The 21,488-nt window shown below is 40.2% G+C and overlaps 1 protein-coding gene across 3 annotated transcripts in view; it reads left to right on the top strand.

The window, feature by feature from the left end:
- GLB1 (galactosidase beta 1) overlaps nt 1-20,269 on the top strand; it is a 96,246-nt gene extending 75,977 nt beyond the window's left edge. For all 3 annotated transcript variants that reach the window (XM_089669449.1, XM_089669451.1, XM_089669452.1), the window contains 2 exons: nt 13,906-14,127; nt 19,795-20,269. In XM_089669449.1, coding sequence (XP_089525575.1) covers nt 13,906-14,127; nt 19,795-20,034 — 462 coding nt within the window. In that variant the 3' untranslated portion in view covers nt 20,035-20,269. The remainder of the gene's footprint in view (nt 1-13,905; nt 14,128-19,794) is intronic.
- The last annotated feature ends 1,219 nt before the right edge of the window (nt 20,270-21,488 follow it).

The raw sequence follows: 21,488 nt of genomic DNA, 5'->3' as shown, positions 1-21,488 counted from the left end.
ATATAGGAAAGCAGAGTACGCAGCAATGGTACTAACCCTGAGTTAAAATGGCCGCGGGGCTGTCTCGTGGCTCCGGGCAGAAGATGACGTCATGCTCTGTCGGTTCCTCCTTGAACCGCCAGAGCATGACGTCATCTTCTGCCCGGAGCCACGAGACAGCCCCACGGCCATTTTAACTCAGGGTTAGTACCATTGCTGCGTACTCTGCTTTCCTATATGTACTGTACACAGCCTTACTACCCTGCCTGTCATTTTGAGTTACATTTATTAAACTTACTATAAAATACTACACTATGGGCACCTGTTTCTTGGTTCCCATTGGGAGCTAAATCCATTTGCAGGGTCCCTGTAGTACTCACCTATCACCACCAGAGGGACGGAGCTGTTGGAGTCTGGCTGAAAATCACACCAACCTTAAGGGGACCTCCGGATCTCTGATATATCTTCCCAGGCTGACTGATCCTATATATTGGAATTCACCCTCTCCATCTACTCTAGGATTCCAGGAGTTATTCATTCATGCGCATTTTCCATGCGCGTCCGGTGAGTGCGCACTCTTTCCATTGCTTCCTGGTCTTCATCAGCTTGTTCTTGGGACTATATATTTATATGTAGTTGATAACTACGGACTTTTTACTATTTACACAAATTTCTCAGCGCTGCACTTTGTTATTATTATTCTAGTGTATATTATTATATTCTCTAAAATAATAGTGCAGCGCTAACAATGCATGTCACAATTTCATACACGCATGTGAATTGAGCTCCATTTCGCATGTGAATAAAGTGCAAAAAGTGCAATATCAATATAAATAATTCAAAATGATGTAAAAAGCAATAAAAGGAGTTCTTAGACTTATTTGTAAATATTAAAACGTCTTTTGTGCAAAGATATCTGCTGAAGTAGTGCCTATGGTTGGCACGTGAAGTTATCCGAGAAGGACAATGGTGCAAGAACTTGTGAAAGGAAATCCACCCTTGGGAAGGATGTACACTCACCAGACCATAGATAATAATGCGCATGGGTTATACTACATCGCACATCTGGGGGTGCAGCGGTATGCTGGCAGCTACAGGGTCATCCATCCATCAGGGTGGGTGCCTGGTGGTCCTGGGGAGGAATCGGCTCAGCCACAGGAGCCAGAAAGGTGTTTATAGTGTAGTATTTTATTATAGTAATGATAGCAGGTAACATAAAAGTATCCACGTGGAGTATCAACAATCAATAAACTAGAGTACCAAGATGGCCGCTGCTCCTCTGGGTGTGCCCCTGATGACGTGTTATTACACAAAATACCTTGGGTGGAGCCCTATTGCTGACGTCTAGCTGCAGCGGAGCAGCGGCCTATTTTATTGATTTTTGTTACTCCGCGTGGATACTTTTATGTTTTAATATTCATGAATAAGTCTACGAACTCCTTTTATTGCTTTTTACATCATTCTTATTTATATGGATATTGCACTTTTTGCACTTTATTCACATGCGTTTATGAAATTGTGACATGCATTGTTAGCACTGCACTATTATTTTAGAGATTGCAATTCTGGGACTGTTACCTATACCCTGAGTGCTAGCTGCTATACTTTTACTCATATTGATATATATATATATATATTTTTTTTAATATTGTATAATTGCATTTACCGCTCGCTCTATTATCTTTTTGAATATATTATTTAGTCTGTAGGAGTCCACAAACCAAGATATATACAGTTGTGTTCAAAATAATAGCAGTCAGACATCACTAACCGGATCAATCACTGTTTTTGGTAGAAATGATATTTCTACATGGCAAATAATTTACTAGCAGGTGTAGTAGAGTAATAGAAATCCAACAGACCCAACAGTCATGACATGCATGCTGCTGATTCTGTGTCATTGAATCACTCATTGAAAGGGGCATGTTCAAAATAATAGCAGTGTGGAGTTCTATTAGTGAGGTCATTCATTCTTTGAAAAACAGGTGGCAATTATTAAAAACAAATTAACTTGTGAGCCACTGAGGTATACTTGGAAAATATGAGTATTAGGTCGCTGGTTAATATGCCCACTCTCATATAATGTGCGTTTATCAACAAAATATTTAAATAATTACCGCGCTCTAATACCATCAAAAAGTGCAAACAAAAAGGTGCAAAGTGCTTATGAAATAAATAAAAGTGACTAATAAATAAATAAATAATAATAATAATAATAATAATAATAAATAAATAAATAGAAGTGACTGATGTGAATAAATAAATAAAAAAGGTATAAAAATAAAATAAATTAATACAATGATATCATACTATCAAATCACTATATGTGCAATCCTCATATAAATGTGCAAATATTCCGTCTGTAAACCACAAGAGAATTAATATAATATAAAATAAAAAGTCTACTGTGAAGAAAGCAGCAATACTGTCCCAAATGTAACTGTGCCAATGAGTATCCAGCCAAGACAGATATGCTCTCCTTCAGTGTGAGGATAAGGTCTTTGCAATAATGTTGTAAACCTGTGCGACTGCAGGGCTGTGAGGGATACTCCCTCCTCTGATCCACTCCTTAATCCTCTGCCTTTGTGTTCCTCGTATATCTCATGCAAAAGAGAAATAAAGAATATGGTGTCTTATCCCAGAGGTAAAAACAGCTTTAATGTGCTTCCATAATGCACTCACATGTCATATAATACATTAGCGCTTTTAGATATATGAAGATCCGCAACTTGCAGCTAAAACAGAGCGGTGTGTGTGTGTCCACACACCTTCAGTACTCGCCGTATAGTAGATAGAGTGCGCGGTGACGTCACTGCCCCTTCCCAACGCGTTGCGCTACAGGGATTTCGTAGCTTCGTCCGGGGGATGACATCATGGAAAGGAAGCCATCCATTGTACACAATTGTCATGATCTGCTGTAATTGGTCACAGCGGTCACATGACACTGGCAATGGGCTGGTGTAGTGATCTGTGACAGATCGCGCCACTGCGTGGCACCTTCTGACAGGACGTCACATGACGCCCACTCAAAAGGAGGAGTGTCCCACCCAGCCGTCAATCTGCTGTAGACCGAACAGGAAGATGTTAAACCCTAAATCTTACCTTTACCAAAGTGCTATGCCTAAAATACTATTTTAGGAGCGTGGATAGGACCAGATTTGGCTAAGGTGCGAAGTGATTCCACTTTTCCATCTTCTATATACCACCAGTATCTATAACGATCGATATAGACATTAGAGAGAATAAATCCAACATGGCCCATTGCTCTTTTCCCTGAGATCATTTGGATAGCATTATCTGCTGCATGCACAAAAATGTGTGGTCATCTATAGACGTGTGCCTGGCATCAAATTGAGACTACTCCAGGTTTGGAAGATCAGACAAAACAGAATCTTTTTGAAATTCCAACCAGAGGTGAAAAAGATTGATCTATGTTTTGATTGGTAACTTTTTTTTTCTTACAGCTAAAGTTAGAAGTAACATTTTCTACACCAGTAAAGCCCCGTAGAAACGATCAGAATATCGTAAGAAAAATGCCACTTTTAAAGCGATCGTACGATAATCTGATTGTTGGTACACAGCAATCGTCCGGAAAAAATAGAAGTGCAAACATTTTTATCGTACGATACTGGATCCTACAATTTTTGTTTAACCAGTACTGTAGTGTCCGCAAATACAATACAAATACCGTATTTTCCGGCGTATAAGACGACTTTTTAACCCATGGAAATCTTCTACAAAGTCGGGGGTCGTCTTATACGCCGGGTGCTGGGCTGAAACCTTACCGTACTTCCGTGCTGACGCTTCTGCGCATGTCTTCGGCAGCAGTAGACGATCGCGGATCACCATAGCTCGCAGAACTGCATGAGACGTCGGATGCAGCAGTGCTCGATTGAGCTTGACTGAAACTGTGATATGCAGAGAAGGGATACACATCGGGTAGCGGCTTCTGCGCATGTCACAGTTTCAGTCACGATCAATCGAGCACTGAACGGCTGCATCCGACGTCTCATGCAGTTCTGCGAGGAATGGTGATCAGCGATCGTCTACTGCTGCCGAAGACATGCGCAGAAGCGTCAGCTCGGAAGTACCGGTATGGTACTGCTGCATCCGACCTTGTCCCCTTCATTTCTATGACATACGGTAATTAATTATTAATATTATAATGTGGCAGTTTTGTGCAATTTATGGTACCGCTCGGATCATCTTGGAGACAGGCAGGGCTGGGCAGGCAGGGAGAGCTGACCCACCCAATCCAAGCAGGCTTTGTATGCAGTGTGCACAGAAAATACTGGTACATCGCTTGCCGTGATTGGTTGGTAGAGGGGTAGTCTTATACGGCGAGTATAGCCCAAACCCTATATTTTAACAGGAAAAGTAGGGGGGTCGTCTTATACGCCCAGTCGTCTTATACGCCGGAAAATACGGTACATTCAATGTGACAAACTCCTGCGCTCCTACCTAAAAACTAATACCTACCAACAAAAGTAAAGCTGCTACATACAGTCATATACCCATAGACAAAAATTATAAATGAAACACAAATGATGCAAAAATTCTTCACACATAAATGAATAAGTGAAACAGTGCAAAATTTGTGACACAAATAACATAAACACACAATATTAAATCATAATTTATGAGTTTTTTGGCACTATTTCATATTGTGTGTTTATGTTATTTGTGTCACTAATTTTGCACTGTTTCACTTATTCATTTATGTGTGAAGAATTTTTATGGCAGTAGTGCTGCATCATTTGTGTTTCAAATACAAATACATTACATTCTTCAGAATTTTTCGATCATTCATCCGATATTCTGATCGCGTATACGGGGCTTAAGTTACAACAAAAACTAACAGGTGCGTTCGAGTCAAACCAGGACTTTTGAGTTTATATAATAGAACATATTTCAAGGAGTGGAAACTGCTTTTATTTTTCAACATACTCTCCTACATTTATACACTTATCTCCGCATTTAACTAATGCCTGGGAAGCTTAGACCAAAGATTTGTCAGTAAGCTTGAACCATTCTAGGAAAGCCTGCGTCACTTCATCATCATTATGTTCACCGTTCCCACAGATCGATTTGTCTCTTGTGCAATTATCCCAGATTAGGCATTCCACGTACTGAATGTTCACAGAAATGACTGCTGTGGGCTGGGAACCACCATGGCTGGGATCGTCACTGATGGATGTACGGCCATCTTTGAAATGATCGCACCATTCAAATGTCTTTCTGCGGCTGAGCGCCTCATCACCGTACTGTGCTCACAAGAAGCTTCATCACCACACGCAGTTCCACGCACGTACGAACACTGTTGTCTGCCATCTTGATTAACGGTCTCTGGACTGACGCCGCCTGTCAGTAATAGAACACAGTTGCCACTTACTACTGTGTGTAGTACTGCCACACTAGCAAAATTACAAGGTTTGACTTGAATGCCCCTTGTATACTGGTATACAGCATATAGAGAACATATAGAGAACATATAGAGTAGCGGTAGTGGAGATCTAGATTTGGAATGAACTTGAATTTGCAGTTTCCAAGATTGCTGTTTCTGTTAAATTTGGGTTGGTGAGTTTCTTGTAGACACATAGGGGTTTATTTACTAAAGCTGGAGAGTCCAAAATCAGACTCCCTTCTGCATAGAAACCAATCAGCTTCCAGGTTTCATTGCCAAAGCTTCATTGAACAAGCTGAGGTTAGAAGCTGATTGGTTTCTATGCAGAAGGGAGTCTGATTTTGGATCTCCAGCTTTAGTAAATAAACCCCATAATGCCTTCTTACCAGGGTGGATTTGATTTAAATCAAATTGATTTAAATCACTAGTCAGTAAGGCTTGATTTAAATCCTAGTTTTCTACATAAAGACTAATTCTTGCTGGTATAACTTTAATATACAAGTAGATGAAGATTTTTAGAATAACAACTTTTCATATTAGTTTTTTTATCCCCAGTTTAATAGGTTAATCATTCATATTTGGACAACTTTTCTGTTGTACTTAGGAAGGAGAAAAATAATCATTACCTTAATAATAACAATTTAAATAGATTTATTCAACTGAAACAATAACATTCCAGCATATGTGATTTGCTTAAACATCCATGTTTGGTAACTAATTTGGCTAAACAAAATATAAATATTTTAAGAACCTTAGACTGTCAGCCCCTCCTCCTCACACTTAGTTTCACTTTCTTCTTGTGCAGATCTATTCCACTCCAAACAATCAGAAAAATATTGTTTCTATTCTATTCACTGAACTTCTTGAAACTTAGCAGTGAAGGGGTTGATTCTGTATTCATAGGTTTGTAGAAGTTAGGATGAAGGTCTTTTTCTTAACTCTGTTCATGTTATAACATTTTTGCTGTGAAGAAGAGGCATGTGATCTCCGCTGAGTCAAATTCAGTTTTGAGAACTGCAAAAGTAAACCAATCATCTGTGATAATATCTTGTAGGCAGAGAAACTGCCCAATAATCTTACAGAAACCTCTGGAAGAGCATGACATTGTGAATGGATTCATGGAATTTATTTACCAAAAAAAATAAACATATACAGCCTTATTCTACATAATTAAAAAACGAATCTTTATTTCATGATGGAATAACCTTTGGATGGTAATATATTTTCCTCAAACAGCATTTTATTCCATAAAATCCGATTTAAATAAAAAAAATCAGATTTTTTTTTAATTTTTTTAAAAAAATCATTGATTTTTATCCACCCTGATTCTTACATTTAACCATAAGTGTGTGTGTGAGGGACGTGGGGGGTTCGCAAGAGCTCCTTCAATACGGACAGATTATTGTAGATGATTGAAATGTTCTTGAGTTCTGTGTATTGCATTGGTGGTATGCTCTTTTTTTTTTATGCCCCTTTTTTATTGAACCCCTAGAGTCCTTTTCGGGACTGTCACCAACAAGTGATTGATTGCTAGCTGTGAACCACTTAGCTGTTGCCGTTTTCTTTAAATTAGGTTATTTTCATTTGTTTTCTAGCTGAACTCTAGGAAAATCAAAATCCTCCCCTGCTGTGGGGCTGCACCGCAAGGGTTAAATGCATTTTTGTCTAGATACCAGAAAAATAACTTTTACTTATCTGATCATCTGTTCCCTCAGGCTCCCTAAAAACTAAAGAAGAAGATGAAAGAGCGCACAAACCTTGCGCATTACCTCAATAAATAGTGACTAATTTTATTATTAAGGAAATATACTCACAAAGTGATGGTATAACAGGCATAAGTAACCATAATCCAAACAGGGTTACAATATTAAAATGAGTCACTATTTATTGAGGTAATGCGCAAGGTTTGTGCGCTCTTTCTTTCATCTTCTTCTACAGTTTTATCAAGCTTCCCCAGCTTCATGATAGAGCTGCACAACCTCTGATCACCAGCGGATGAACACACAACATGCTGTTTGTTACTAATGCCCGTTTGATCTGAGTCTTTGAGCGCAGGAGATAATGGATCTTTGGTCCCTAAAAACTAAAACCAGCACCTTCAGCCTCTTCTCCCCAACACTCCAGCAGTTGCATTCCTTCTGACACCATCATGTACAATGCAGAACTCATTGCCCTGCATTGGACGTGAGGATGCTGAGGGACAGTCCACTGTAGGGGCATAGGGGAATATGATAGAGCGCTGGCTGCTGAGGACTTCATATTATAGACATAAACAAGAATTGAACTCATGCAGTGGAAGGGAAGCCCCAATGAAAGACCGGACTTTTGTTTTCCCTAGAGATAAACCTTCATTTATTTTAGTTTGCAGTGAATTTAAGGACTGCAGTCACTTAGTTGTCTTTTCTTTTGAGGGGTGGTAGTTTAGTGATTGAGTATTTTTTGGGGAACTTTTAGTTTGTTTTGTGGTGATGGTCGTTTTTTGCCTAATTTAAGAGGATTAGATTGCATTAGTTATTTGTTGCCTATTGCCCATTTTTTAGCTTTTTTTTTTCGTAGTACTCCACTGCATTATTCTAAAAATAAAAGGAAAAATTTGTAAAAATAATGTGCAGAAAAAACATAATCAAGCCACATTTTCGGAGCCCCCCTACAATTTTTCTAAAAAAGTCAGAAAATGTCTGTCAGGTATGGGTGGGTAAAAATTGGCTAGTGGCACAACCTGACAGCAGTGCTAGCAGCAAACATGCTGAAACACAAGCCACAGGGAAGTGCCTTTTTGAAGAAAAAAAAAAGAAACGCAGATTTTAGCTTTGGGTGGGTAAACATTTGCCAGTGGCAGTTTGGGAGCAGCAACAATGGGCCTTAATGTGGAAGCACAAGGTCCAGGCAGTAATTTTACAAAAAAGTTAAAGCTGCAGTCTTAAGTTTGCTTGGGAAGAAAATGGCCAGTGGCGCCCCTGTTGGCAGCAGCGTCACAAGGCCAAAATGCAGAGGCAGATATCAAAGACAGGTGTGTCTTCCTTTAACTGCTTGCTGCACCACTGGGCAAAATCACGTTTTAAAACGTCATTTTGCAAAACAGGTCACGGCAGCGGGTGTCAATCACCGGGTCCCGGCTGGTCATTACCCGCCGGGTCCTGGAGATTGCCGGCAAACAGTGACACAGAGCACCGCTGCATTGCTGCATTGCTTACAATGCAGCTCTGCTCCCTGTCAGCTCCTAACACACTGATCCTGAGAGAGGAGTTTATCTCTCGGGATCAGTGTGTTCCTGTGAAGCACACAACCCCGCCCACTAGTAAAACACTCCCCTCACACAGTTAACCCTTTCATTGCCTAAAAAAAGTTAACCCCTTCCTCCCCAGTGCCATTAGTACAGTGTCAGTGGGTTTTCTTTGCACTGATCACTGTATTGGTGTCACTGGGGATGTCAGTGACCCCAAGTCAGTTCCCACCCCCAGTGTCATAATGTCTGCCGCAGTCCCGCCATAAGTCGCTGATCACTGTCATAAATCGCTGATTGCCACCATTATTAGTATGAAAAAAAAAATACCAGTATCTTTCCCGCCATTTGTAAACGCTATAACCTTCACGTAAACCAATTAATTTACACGTATTGGGATTTTTTTTTAGCAAGAACATTTTGGCTGAAATTTATGACGAAATTTGATTTTTACATTTTTGTACTGGACATGTTTTTATAGCAAAAAGTCCAAAATATAGTTTTTTTTTCTCAAAATTGTCAGCCTTTTTTTTTATAGCGCAAAAAATAAAAAACGCAAAGGCGATCAAATACCCCCAAAAGAAGCTCAATTCGTGGGGAAAAAAAAGGATGTAAATTTAATTTGGGTGCAGTGTTGCATGACCGTGCAATTGTCAGTTAAAGTAACACATCGCTGTAACACAAACCGCTTCCTGACCGCCCTATAGCAGAAACACTGCTACAGGGCGGCATGGGTGCGCAAAATCACACACACACATATATATATGATTTGCGCGCCCGTGATTTTCACGCCCCTCCCAGATAGCGTCAGATTGCCCGTCAGTACACCAATAATCACATTTAACCACTTCACATTAGTATAGCATCCCCAAAAACGCAGCGTTAGCGGGATCAGCCCCGGCACCTGCCAGCATCTGCGTTTAACCCCTACGCTAACCCACCCCCCCCAGCAAGTGCAGTGTCAGTAGATTACTGTCACTTGATACATTGCACACAAAACCGCAGTGTTGGCAGAATCAGGCCTGATCTCTGTTAGCACTTTATCTGTAAATTTTGAGGGCTCTCATATACAGCAGAGTGCCAGTACTAGTGCCGCGCTACCTTTTGGTGAACTGGCGAGTACTAGTGGCCTAGTATATCCTGGTCTTTCATATACCTCTTAGATTGTAAGCTCCCAAGATCAGGGCCCTCCTAACCCTCTTGTATTGAACTGTATTGTTGCTGTATTGTCTCCCGTTATACTGTAAAGCGCTGAGCAAACTGTTGGCGCCATATAAATCCTGTATAATAATAATACCAGCACTGCAGTATGACTTGGTGACGTGGTGAGTCCCATAAGTCCAGTACAAGCCGGTGCGGTGGCGAGCACAAGTATTGTCCCGCAGCCACCAAGAATTCGCACACAGTCCCATAGAGCCCCTAATATCCTTCCGGATGTGCTTGCAAATCCCGATTGACAGCCCACAAATTCTGCAGCACCCGTACTTCCCCCATTCACTGCCCAACCCGGAATTCAGGTGGAAATAGCAAATTTAACTACTCCCCTTGATTTTTGGAGCTGTTTTTCACAGAATATCTGTATGCGTTGATTGTGGATCAAAGCAATTTATATACACAACAATTTATCACCGCCAACCCAAATTCAAACCTTACCAGACTAGTCGCATGGAAACTCATTACGGTTTCCAAATTTACATTTTTTTGGGGCCTAACCCTCAACATGGGCAGTACTAAAAGAAATGAATTGCGGTTGTATTGGTCCACAGACCCGATTCATCATATGCCCGTGTTCTCTGCTGCCATGGCCAGGCATAGATATGAGAGTATAAAGTGTTTTATGCATTTCAACAACAATACACTCTGTCGTCCTTGGGGTGACCCTGAATTTGATTGGCTCCACAAAATTCAGCCCCTCGCAAATCACCTTAACCAAAAATTTGCAGATGTCTATACTCCCCAGCAAAACATTTGCGTTGATGAATCCCTCATTAATTTTTCTGGCCGCCTTGCATTCAAACAATTTCTCCCCAGCAAGCGTGCCAGATATGGGGTCAAGATGTAGAAGACCTGTGAGAGGACAACAGGCTATATTTATAAGTTTAGGATTTACGAGGAAAAAGATAGTCACGTGGAGCCCCCCGGATGCCCAGACTACATGGGGAGCGGTGGCAAGTTAGTTTGGGACTTGGTGTCATCCTTTTTCCATATGGGGTACCACTTATACGTGGACAATTTTTATTCAAGCGTGCCATTATTTAGACATTTGTTCACTCTTGGAACTGGTGCTTGTGGCAAAGTGTGACCTATTGTGTGCCCACCATTAGAAGTGGGTGGATGCAGGGCGGTATATTCTAATGGTGGGCATACCACACACTATGTTTGGTATCTATTTACTCGGCATACCATCATCTTTTATATCTAACCAAATAATTGGCCAATATATTGTGTTTTTGTGCATTAAAAGTAAAAAAAAAATATTTTTTTTTAAATTGCTTTTGAAAAATCGCTGCGCGAGTACTATGTGCCATAAAAAATTGTAGTACCCACCATTTTATTCACTAGGTTGTCTGCTTTAAAAAAATATATAATGTTTGGGGGTTTAAATTAATTTCCTAGCAAAAAATACCGATTTTTTTCATGTGAACAAAAAGTGTCAGAAAAGGCTTGGTCTTCAGGTGGTTAGAAGAGTGAGTGATGTGTGGCATAAACTTCTAATGCTGGGCATAAAACGCCCCCACCCCCCAAAATGACCCCTTTTTGGAAAGTAGATACCCCAAACTATTTGCGGAGAGGCATGTTGACTCAATAGAAGAATTTTTTTTTTACCACAAGTTTTTGGAAAATGACAAAAATATTTATTTTTTTTTACACAAAATTGTCACTTAAATGATTTACTGCTCACACATGCCATGGGTATATGTGGGATTACTCCCCAAAATACATTCTGCTACTTCTCCCGAGCATGGGGGTACCACATGTGAGAGTCTTTTTGGCAGTCTAGCCAAGTACAGGACCCCAAAATCCAATAAGCACCTTCAGGCTTTTAAAGGACTTTATTTCCTCATTACACTTCCAGACTACCTATCACAGTTTCGAAGGCCCTGAAATGCCAGGATAGCACCCCCCCCCCCAAAATGACCCCTTTTTGGAATGTAGACACCCCAAGGAATTTGATAAGAAGCATGGTGAGTATTTTGCAGATCTCATTTGTTGCCACAAGGTTTTGTAAAATGAAGAAAAAAAACAAAAACATATTTTTTCTATTTTTTTTCTATTTCAAAACCTTGTGAGAAAAAATTAGATCTGTAAAATACTCACCATGCCTCTTTTTAAATTCCTTGTGGTGTCTGCTTTCCAGAAAGGGGTTATTGGGGGGGGGCTATCCTGGCATGTCAAGGCCTTCAAAACTGTGATAGGTATTCAGGAAGTGAAATGAGGAAGTTAAGCACCTTAAGGCTTTCAAAGTGGTCATTGGATTTCAGGCTCCTGTATGTGGCTAGGCTCCCAAAAGTCTCACACATGTGGTATCCCCATACTCGGTAGTAGTAGCAGAATGTATTTTGGGGTGTAATACCACATATACCCATGGCTTGTGCGAGAAATAATTTAAATGACAACTTTGTGTAAAAATAAAAAATGTTTTTGTCATTTTCCAGAAACGTGTGAAAAAAAATAAATCTTCCATGGACTCAATATGCCTCTCAGCAGATAGATTAGGGTGTCTACTTTCCAAAAAGGGTAATTTGAGGGTGTTTGTACTATCCTGGTATTTTAGCACCTCAAGAAATGTGATGAGCAGTCAGAAAGTAAAAGCTGTGTAAATTCCATTATCTATACCATAGTTTGTAGACGCTATAACTTTCACACAAAGCAATAAATATACACTTACTGGGATTTTCTTAACCGAAAACATGTAGCAGAATAAATTTTGGCCTAAATTTATGATGAAATTTTAGTTTTTTTGGATATTTTTTATGACCGAAATGAGAAAATTGTTTTTTTTTTAAAAAAAAAAATTTTTCTTCAAAAATTTTTATAGCGCCAAAAATAAAAAGTGCACAGGTGATCAAATACCAACAAAAGAAAGCTCTATTTGTGTGAAAAAGGACATAAATTTAATTTATGTACCGTATTGCATGACCGCGCAATTGTCCGTTAAACTAGCGCAGCGCTGTATAGCAAAAAAATGGCGTAAATTGCAGTATCTATACCATAGTTTGTAGACGCTATAACGTTCACACAAAGCAATCAATATACACTTATTGGGATTTTTTTCTACCAAAAACATGGAGCAGAATACATTTTTACCTAAATTTATAACTAACTTTGAGTTTACTATATATTTTTTATAGCTGAAAGTAAAAAATATTGTTTTTCTTCAAAATTTTCGGTCTTTTTTTGTTTATAGCGTGAAAAATAAAAAGCGCACAGGTGATTAAATACCACCGAAAGAAAGCTCTATTTGTGTGGGAAAAAAAGGATGTAAATTTCGTTTGAGTGCAGCATTGCATGACCGCGCAATTATCAGTTGAATTAGTGCAGCGCCGAGTAGCAAAAAGAGACCTGGTCATTAAGGGGGCAAATCCTCAGGAGTGCAAGTAGTTAAACATGATAAAAAAGTGAGCACTTTCAATAAAAAAGCAGCTGAGGCACACAGGATAACCAAAAAATGCTCACATGAAAATAAAATAAAAGTGCATCCTTCCTACACTGCACTATTTATGTGCACTTCTGGTTAGTGTGCATTGTTACCCTAGGTCACCACAATTGGGACTTTTTTTGATCACTTTTTATTGTGTCACATTTAATTTCTAGCACTGCACTTTTATTTTATTTAGTTAAAAATGATATTTTATGCCGTTTTTTAATGTTAGGATTTTTGTATGTCTACAGAATGGAGGATAGGTTCCAGGAAGAACTTGGAAGCATCCTTAATTTGTATATGGGGCCAAGACTAGAGGAGCTGAGATAGGCAGCTGGGGGGATTAGTTAACTATAAATTCTACTGCCAAGCACTTTTTAAGGAGTGCCACATTTTGGACTACCTCTGAGACATTGGAGAGGATATACCATTCAGACTTTATACCGTGGATCCAAGAGAGGGACCACTCAATAATAATTCCTTCCTTTGTTAATGTGTATCACCATGATTCATGAAAAAGTCCTGTAAAATCTTTTTTTCTTCCATTATTATTTTGTAAGAACGGTTTAATTTAAATCCGTTAATAATAAATACAAATATGTGTTCTTTGCTTAACTACATTGTTTGTGTTTTTTTTTTTGTTTTGTTTTTTTTTAGGGTTTGCTTACCAACCTGACTCTTGATGGAGAAATTCTGGCTAACTGGACAATGTATCCCTTAGATATAGATAGTGCAGTAATCAGTGGACATTTGCTGAAAACATCTCTGAACACATCGAATAGTACATCACCAACATTTTACAAAGGCAGCTTTCTTATTCCCAGTGGCATTCCAGACTTGCCTCAGGACACATTTATTAAATTTCCTGGATGGACAAAGGTAAAGGTTTTATTGACTTTCATGTTATAATGTCCATGTTATTTCATTATGACACCAAGAACTGTGGCGTTGGAAATAGTATACAATTGATTTAAATTTTTGAAGCCCCAGTATATCATCTCAGCAATGTTATAGCATAGGATATGTTAAAGTAGATATATAGGCAAAACTTCTTTTTTTTTTTTCATTTTAGATAGAACAAGGGAGGGTTATAACCCCTGTCAGATTTTGTTTCGCCATCTGTGTCCCATTTCACAGACTTCCCTTTACTTCTTCTCCCATAGCCAAACAGGAAGTCCCTGCAAATTAAGGGAATTTCTTGGGGGACCCCCAGCTCACCAGAACTAGTGTCCCCATTGGATGATTTGCCTTCTATTACTTTTCTGTAGACAACCCAAAATTGAAATTTTCTTTTACTTTCACTTTCAATGATAAAGGTAAAATACAGAGAGTGAATCTCTATAACTAGGGCACTGACAGCAATAAAAATGGACAGGTGTTCTAGTTCCTCTCCACTTTATCCAAAAAAAAAAAAAAAAAAAAAGGTTTTGCCTTTCAGTTATGCTTCGCCAGGTTTTCTTGATTTGCCATTGAAGGGCACAGATAGCAGAAAGACCTGATCGCTGCAGTAGTTGACATTTATTGACTAGAAAAGGCAACAGAGCTGTTACTTAAAGTGGCTGTAAACTCAGATCTGATCCTTTGAGCTGTGTGGAGGGGGGGTGTCTCTTCCCTCCAATCAGCTGTCAGAACTCCTTTCACTGAGCTCTACAGAGTGTAATTTCAGCTCTGCATCCCCTTTTTTCTAAACTCTCAGGCAAGTTTTATATATTCAGCACTTTGAACTGATGTAGAGAAGAGAAAACTGCAGATAAAAAAGTACAACTTATGTAGGAGGATTTGTCATCTGTGGCCAGTCACTTCACTTGGATATACGTAAGGGTTTACAACTACTTTAAGTTTGCTTTTTTATGTGTTGATTTCTGAAAGTGAAAGCCAAAAAAGGAGTGTGGTTCCCCGCAAAATAGGCCTTTACTATGTATTCACCATTGAACATGTTTTAGAATTTGTTATAGAGGGCTGACTGATATATGGTATAAGAGATGTGGTAACTTCTGGGACAGACAAGAAATTAACCGCATGCCACCTGCACATTGAGACAGTGAAAGTGATTTCACATTTGTTGTGTTTCCTTCTTTTGATAATCCATTTTCCATGGTCAGGTTTTAAGGTTAGTCTGACACCCAGGAAGTTAGGCATCTCCTCTGCCTTAACCTTTGCCACTAAGCTGAGGGTAACTTTTAGGTTATGCTTACATCCTTTAGAATTCTGTTGAAGCTAGATCAATGTATACTAATATTGTGTGCGGTGAGAGGCTGGAATATGGCATTCCTTCTGAATTGCAAAAATACAAGCAGGTTGCACAATGCAGAGAGAACCCAGTTTGGACTCTTCTGTAGCTCAAGATCCTCTGTCCTAAGATCAGTATGGGACAAAAAGGCTGCATCCCAAAAGAGAAAATGAGGATGCAGAGGAGTAGCAAGAAGAAAAAATAATCGGCTTCAACCCAAACCAAAAAAGTGAAACATTTTAGTAAAGATATTAAACCTAAGATCAGTAAAGACAGACGTCAGATTTCATTCAGTTCTTTAGAAATGTCAAGTTCTATCTATAAACTAATACAAAATTGACATCTGCCTTGAGGTCCTCACTGATTTTAGTGGTAATCAGAAACTAAAACCCACTTTTTAATTGTATATCACAGGACACAGCGGACTTCATAATTATGTCTATTCAGAGTTATGTTGCTGTCTTCAGGTGAATGGATACTGACCAAAACAGACAGGAAACCCCACCCAGGCATAAGCCTTTCCAGCTTGGCTCAGCCTCAGTTTTTATCTAGTATCTTTAGGTGATGAATGTGTCTACAGCTGTCTCTCTGAAGATCTCTTTTTAAAGGCCTTTTTTCCAGAATTGCTGGCCTGTTCATAACACCCCTGCTGGAGTAGAAGAGGGCCTTATCTAGATTGGCTGCTATTGCCTGATGTCCAAGATAGCCAAGAGGGATTGTATTCTGGCCAAGCACGCAAGAACGGGGATGGCTTTGTAATGTTATTGGTGCGCACTGGATGCAGTTGGCAGCAATCTTTGGGGTACAGTATATCAGTTGACCTCATTGGCAGGGTGCTTTACAGGTCCAGGGCTGTGATCCTCCTTGCATGCCATTGCTGAGTCTGTCATCCACTAAGACCCCCAGATCTTTTTTATCCTGGATTTCCCCCGAAGTTTTCCCCCTCGAGAGTAACTTGCGTTAGTATTTTTAGCCCCCAAGTGCATTACTTTACATTTTTCAATAGTAAACCTCATTTGCCATGTATTTGCCCACTGCTTTATTTTATTGAGGTCTTCTTGTAAAGTTTCTATATCTTCCTGTGATGTAATTGCCCTGCTTAGCTTTGTATCATCAGCAAAAACTGAGATTGAGCTATTTATAAAAACCTCTATATCATTTATGAGTAAATAGAATTGGTCCCAGGACAGAGCCCAGGGGTACCCCACTTACCACTCCAGACCAGTATGAATACATGCTATTTATCACCATCCTGTAACTATTTTTCTATCCATGTACAAACCCTGTGGTCCATGCCTATAGTCCTCAGTTTTTAAATTAATTGTTTATGGGGAACTGTATCAAATGCTTTAGCAAAATCCAGGTACACCACATCCGCAGGTTTTACTTTATCTAGTTGGCAGCTCACATCCTCATAGAATGTTAACAGATTGGTTTGTCAAGAACGACCTTTCGTAAAGCCATGCTGATACTTTTTTTATCAGCAAAATCTTGGATATAGTCCCTTATCATCCCCTCCAATGATTTTCATACTATCGATGTTGACTGACTGTCCTATAGTTTCCAGAAATATATCTGCCCTTTAAATATTGGTACCTTTTTGGCTCTTCGCCAATCAGCTGGTACCATCCTGTCAATATGCTGTCCTTAAAAATTAGGAACAGCGGTCTTGCCAGACTGAGTTCTTTGAGGACTCTTGGGTGTAAGCCATCTGGTCTTGGAGATTTATTTGTGTTAAGCTTTTCAAGTCTTTTTCGGACACTAGTTTTTGATTCCCTTGTCACAGACTAATGCTTTCCATGTATAGGACAATTTTCAGACAAAATCAGCCTCTTTCAACTTATGTGTAATTGCAAGTATGGGACAAATGGATTATTGCAAACCATTACCCACTGTCTCTGTTGAAGATGAGACGTGATCAAAACTGTTTACTTTGTTTTAAAAAAACAAATTGAATACTGTCCATTATGTTTTTTTGCACAAATATACAAATTTTTAGAACACGATTTTCAGGGTTTAATCTCTCTATGGTTTAAGTAATACTTTGGAATAAGGGGGGTACATCCTAAAAGCTTGTCCTGAAAACATAAATTTTGGTGTAAACCTAAATTTGTTTTACAAGTGCACTAGGGGCCATTGACATGTAAACAGATATGCCACATAGTACAATTACAGCAGTTTACTATGTGGTAGCTGTCCATTCTGACTGCAGTGAGCCGACAGTAGGGGGCAGTGTGGTGTGCGATTCGGCCCATCACACAGCTCCTTTTTTTTTTCAAACAAACCTTATTTGAAGTGCACTGCACTGCTCTACAGTGACTTGTGATCCTGTCCAGTGCACTGCAATAAAATTCAGCATGTCTGCATTTTATCGCAAATCACTGCAGCACAGCTCTGGGCTGCATTGCAGTGTAAATAGGACACAGAACACAATAGCATAGTATATCAATAAAACCAAATTGGTTGTCGGATTATTATTATTATTATACAGTATTTATAAAGCGCCAATAGTTCGCTCAGCACTGTACATTACAAAGGGGGACAGAACATGTGACAGAACAATACCAATACAATGCAAAACATGAGGGGATTGAGGGCCCTGCTCTTTCGAGCTTACAATCTAGGAGGGAGGGGATGGTGGCACAGAAGGAAATAGCTGTGGGGAATGGAGCGGTAGGACGAGTGGAGGAGGTCGGCAAGTTAGCAGGGGGTGGGGTAGGCTTCCCTAAAGAGATGGGTTTTCAGGGTGCACCTAAAGGAGAGGAGAGTAGGTGATAATCTGATGGGTTGGGGCAGGGAGTTCCAGAGGATGGGTGACACCCTAGAGAAGTCCTGGAGGCGGGCATGGGAGGAGGAGACCAGGGAGCTAGAGAGAAGGAGGTCTTGTGAGGAGCGGAGTGTGTGTGCTGGGCAGTACTTGGATATTAGGTCGGTGATGTAGTACGGGGCAGTATGGTGGACGGCTTTGTACGTCAGTATTAGGATTTTGAATTTGATCCGTTGCACAATCGGAAGCCAGTGGAGGGATTGGCAGAGGGGGGTGGCGGAGATGGAGCAGCTGGAAAGGTGAATGAGTCTGGCAGCTGTATTCAGGATCGACTGAAGCGGGGATAGCCAGCGGCGAGGCAGGCCAGTGAGGAGGGAGTTGCAGTAGTCGAGTCGTGATATGATGAGGGAGTGGATGAGCTGTTTAGTGGTTTCGGGGGTTAGGAACGTGCGTATTTTGGTGATGTTGCGGAGGTGGAGTCTGCACGAGTTTGTTAAAGATTGGATTTGGGGCTGGAAGGATAGGTTGGAGTCCAGAATGACACCAAGTACTCTGGCCTGCGGGGCGGGTTTGATGGTGGCGTTGTTGGATGTGATGGAGAAGTAGGCTCTTCTGTGATGGATTAGAATGACCTCTAGACTTGAATGCCATCAAAGGCACTTTCCAGTCATGTTTTCTAGTTAGAGATGGATCTGCAGGTAATTAAATCTTTCTGAGCCTGGAATATGATGCGAATCTCTGAGTTGCTGAAAGGACCGAATACCTCACACAGTCAAGACGGAACAGACAGCCTTGTGTTTGTTGGCTTGCCACCAACTGTAGCTCTGGGGATTTTCCATCCCTGGATAACAAAGTATTTGCAACAGGGGAAGGTGCGAAGATATCAACCTGGCTGAGTACTTTGAGACCCATTCCACCAGCGAGTGTAACAGAATTGGATTGAGCACCCTCAGGGGAATCAGGGGAGGGATCCAAAGCATAGAGGAAAGAGGAATGTGGTTTGTGTCCAATATATCAATAAAGGTCTATTTAGGTTCCAGAGGCACAGAGTTGAGTCAGAGGTGCAAGCTGTATTCCAATTGGTCATCATTTATGCTGCTTCTAATAAGCACATATTTGTGCTTCTCATACAGCCTTAATTACGTGGAGAAATTCAGGATAAACGGCATAATATCATTTATTTCAGGTACTTAGTGCTGTCAATTTATGCAGCTCCTTACATATGTATTATACATTCACATCAATCCCTGCCCTCAAGGAGCAATCTAAGGTCTCTAACTCACATTCATACATACAGTATACATATTAGGGCCAATTTGGACAGGAGCCAGTTAACCTACCAGCATCTCGTCTTTGGTGTGTGTGAGGAAACCCACGCAGGGAGAATATACAAACTCCATGCAGGTAGTGCTGTGGTTGGGATTCAAACCAACGACCCTAGTGCTTCTTGGCAGAAGTGCTAACCACTTAGTCAGTGAGCTGTCATTTAACATAGGCATTTCAGAGAGTGTATTATTTGTTTCATTCATTTTTCTTCTTGATTTTATAGGGACAGATTTGGATCAATGGCTTCAATCTGGGACGCTACTGGCCAGCTAGAGGACCTCAAGTGACATTATATGTTCCTATGCACATTTTAACGACATCTTCATTGAATAATGTCACAGTATTGGAGCTTGAACATTCTCCTTGTGATACCGGAAAATGCATTGTAGAATTTGTGGACAGGCCAATTCTTTCCAAAAGTAAAACCTTTATTAGAGAGGAACAAATCTTTAAAAGATCGTGACTGCCCAAGGTAATCCTGTTCCCCATGAAGGAAATGTCCAAAAAATTACTTCTATATACTTTGTATTCCCAGTGGTCTATCTAGAATCCACGTAACACTGAATAGTGAATGTCTGACAAAAGACTGATCATATTATGCTTGTAACACTTAAGTGAAAAATCAAATAATTCTCAGGTGATTTTTTTTTACTCTATACAGATTTATTCGACCTCTAAATAAAGTATTCATGTCTGAATTGATGTTATTATTTTAATGTGGTCCGTAACAAGAACATAGACATTGATGAAAGCATGTAAACACAAATAAGATGAAGAAAGGGGACATCATAGTGATTTTGTGAGAAAATTAATGTATTGATGCAGAATCACAGTTTCAGCAATGATGGTGACGTACTGTAATTCATCATTAACTCATGCCACATCCCAAGACTAAAATTTAAAGCCCAACTCTATCTGCAACTAAAACAGTTTTTGCAAGATTAGGAAAAGATTAGAAACCTCTGTAAGAAAAACTTTTGGAGGCACAAAGAGATATAAAAACCTTAGTGAGAAGATAAAAAATATTACTTATATCTGCTTGTTATTGTTTTGCTTTTAATTTTTTTTTGTTAGCTGCTTATAGGGATTAATAGAGGGTGAGCGCAAAATGGTGTATATATAGTATATTTGTATGTTTACGGGGGTCACCTGGCACCGGGCTCTTTCATTTCTCAGAGACCTCCAGATTCCTGCAGTCCCCTGAATATCCTTGGTCCTCTCTTTCCCAGTCTCATGGACTTGCTTAGCTGCCTTGACCCTCTCAGTCCTGTGGATAAGGAATCTCTCCTCCAACATGGAGTGCTGTCTCTCGATTGGAGCACCCATCCTAACAGGAGCCCACACCTGTCCCCTTAAGGGTGTATGTTTACCTCCTTGATGGAGCATATACTTGTCTCCTGAAGGGAGCCCAGAGCTATGCCTAGGCCCTTCATAATAAGGGCTGTGCACACCTGCACTCACAGCTGGATGGTCCTTCCCAAAGCATTTTGAAATCTCCAAACTCCAAAGCCCAATCTGGGAATACCAAAACCCAGACAAAGCTCTAAAAACCATTTTCTTGAGATTAACACGGACTTTCAGGAGTCTCGCACTTTGCATTCATGCAAATCCAGTGTCCTTTTTGCCTACTTTTACAGTGTCAAAGCCTCGCACTGTTACCCTCCTTCCCCCATTTTTTCGATACAGAACAAATGAGCCTGTACCCTTCTTTGGGACACCCCTGTGCCAGCTGTCAGCCATGTAGGCCCAACCTTTTTTCCCTGTATGTTTTCAGAACCGCCCTTCCTTAAATCTGAACCGTGTCCCACTGATCTTTATACCGAGCCTTCTTCCTCTTCTCATAGGGTCCATGGCTTATCCTCATTTCCTCTAGGGGTACTCTGGCTTCCCTGACACTTGTAATAACTTGATCCAACA

The sequence above is a fragment of the Staurois parvus genome, unplaced genomic scaffold (genome assembly GCF_062004578.1).
Source record: "Staurois parvus isolate SC_StPar_1 unplaced genomic scaffold, SC_StPar_1.0 ptg000077l, whole genome shotgun sequence".
Classification (NCBI taxonomy): Eukaryota; Metazoa; Chordata; class Amphibia; order Anura; family Ranidae; genus Staurois; species Staurois parvus.
Note: the sequence above shows the minus strand (reverse complement) of the source record. Positions and strands in the feature narration are given on the sequence as shown.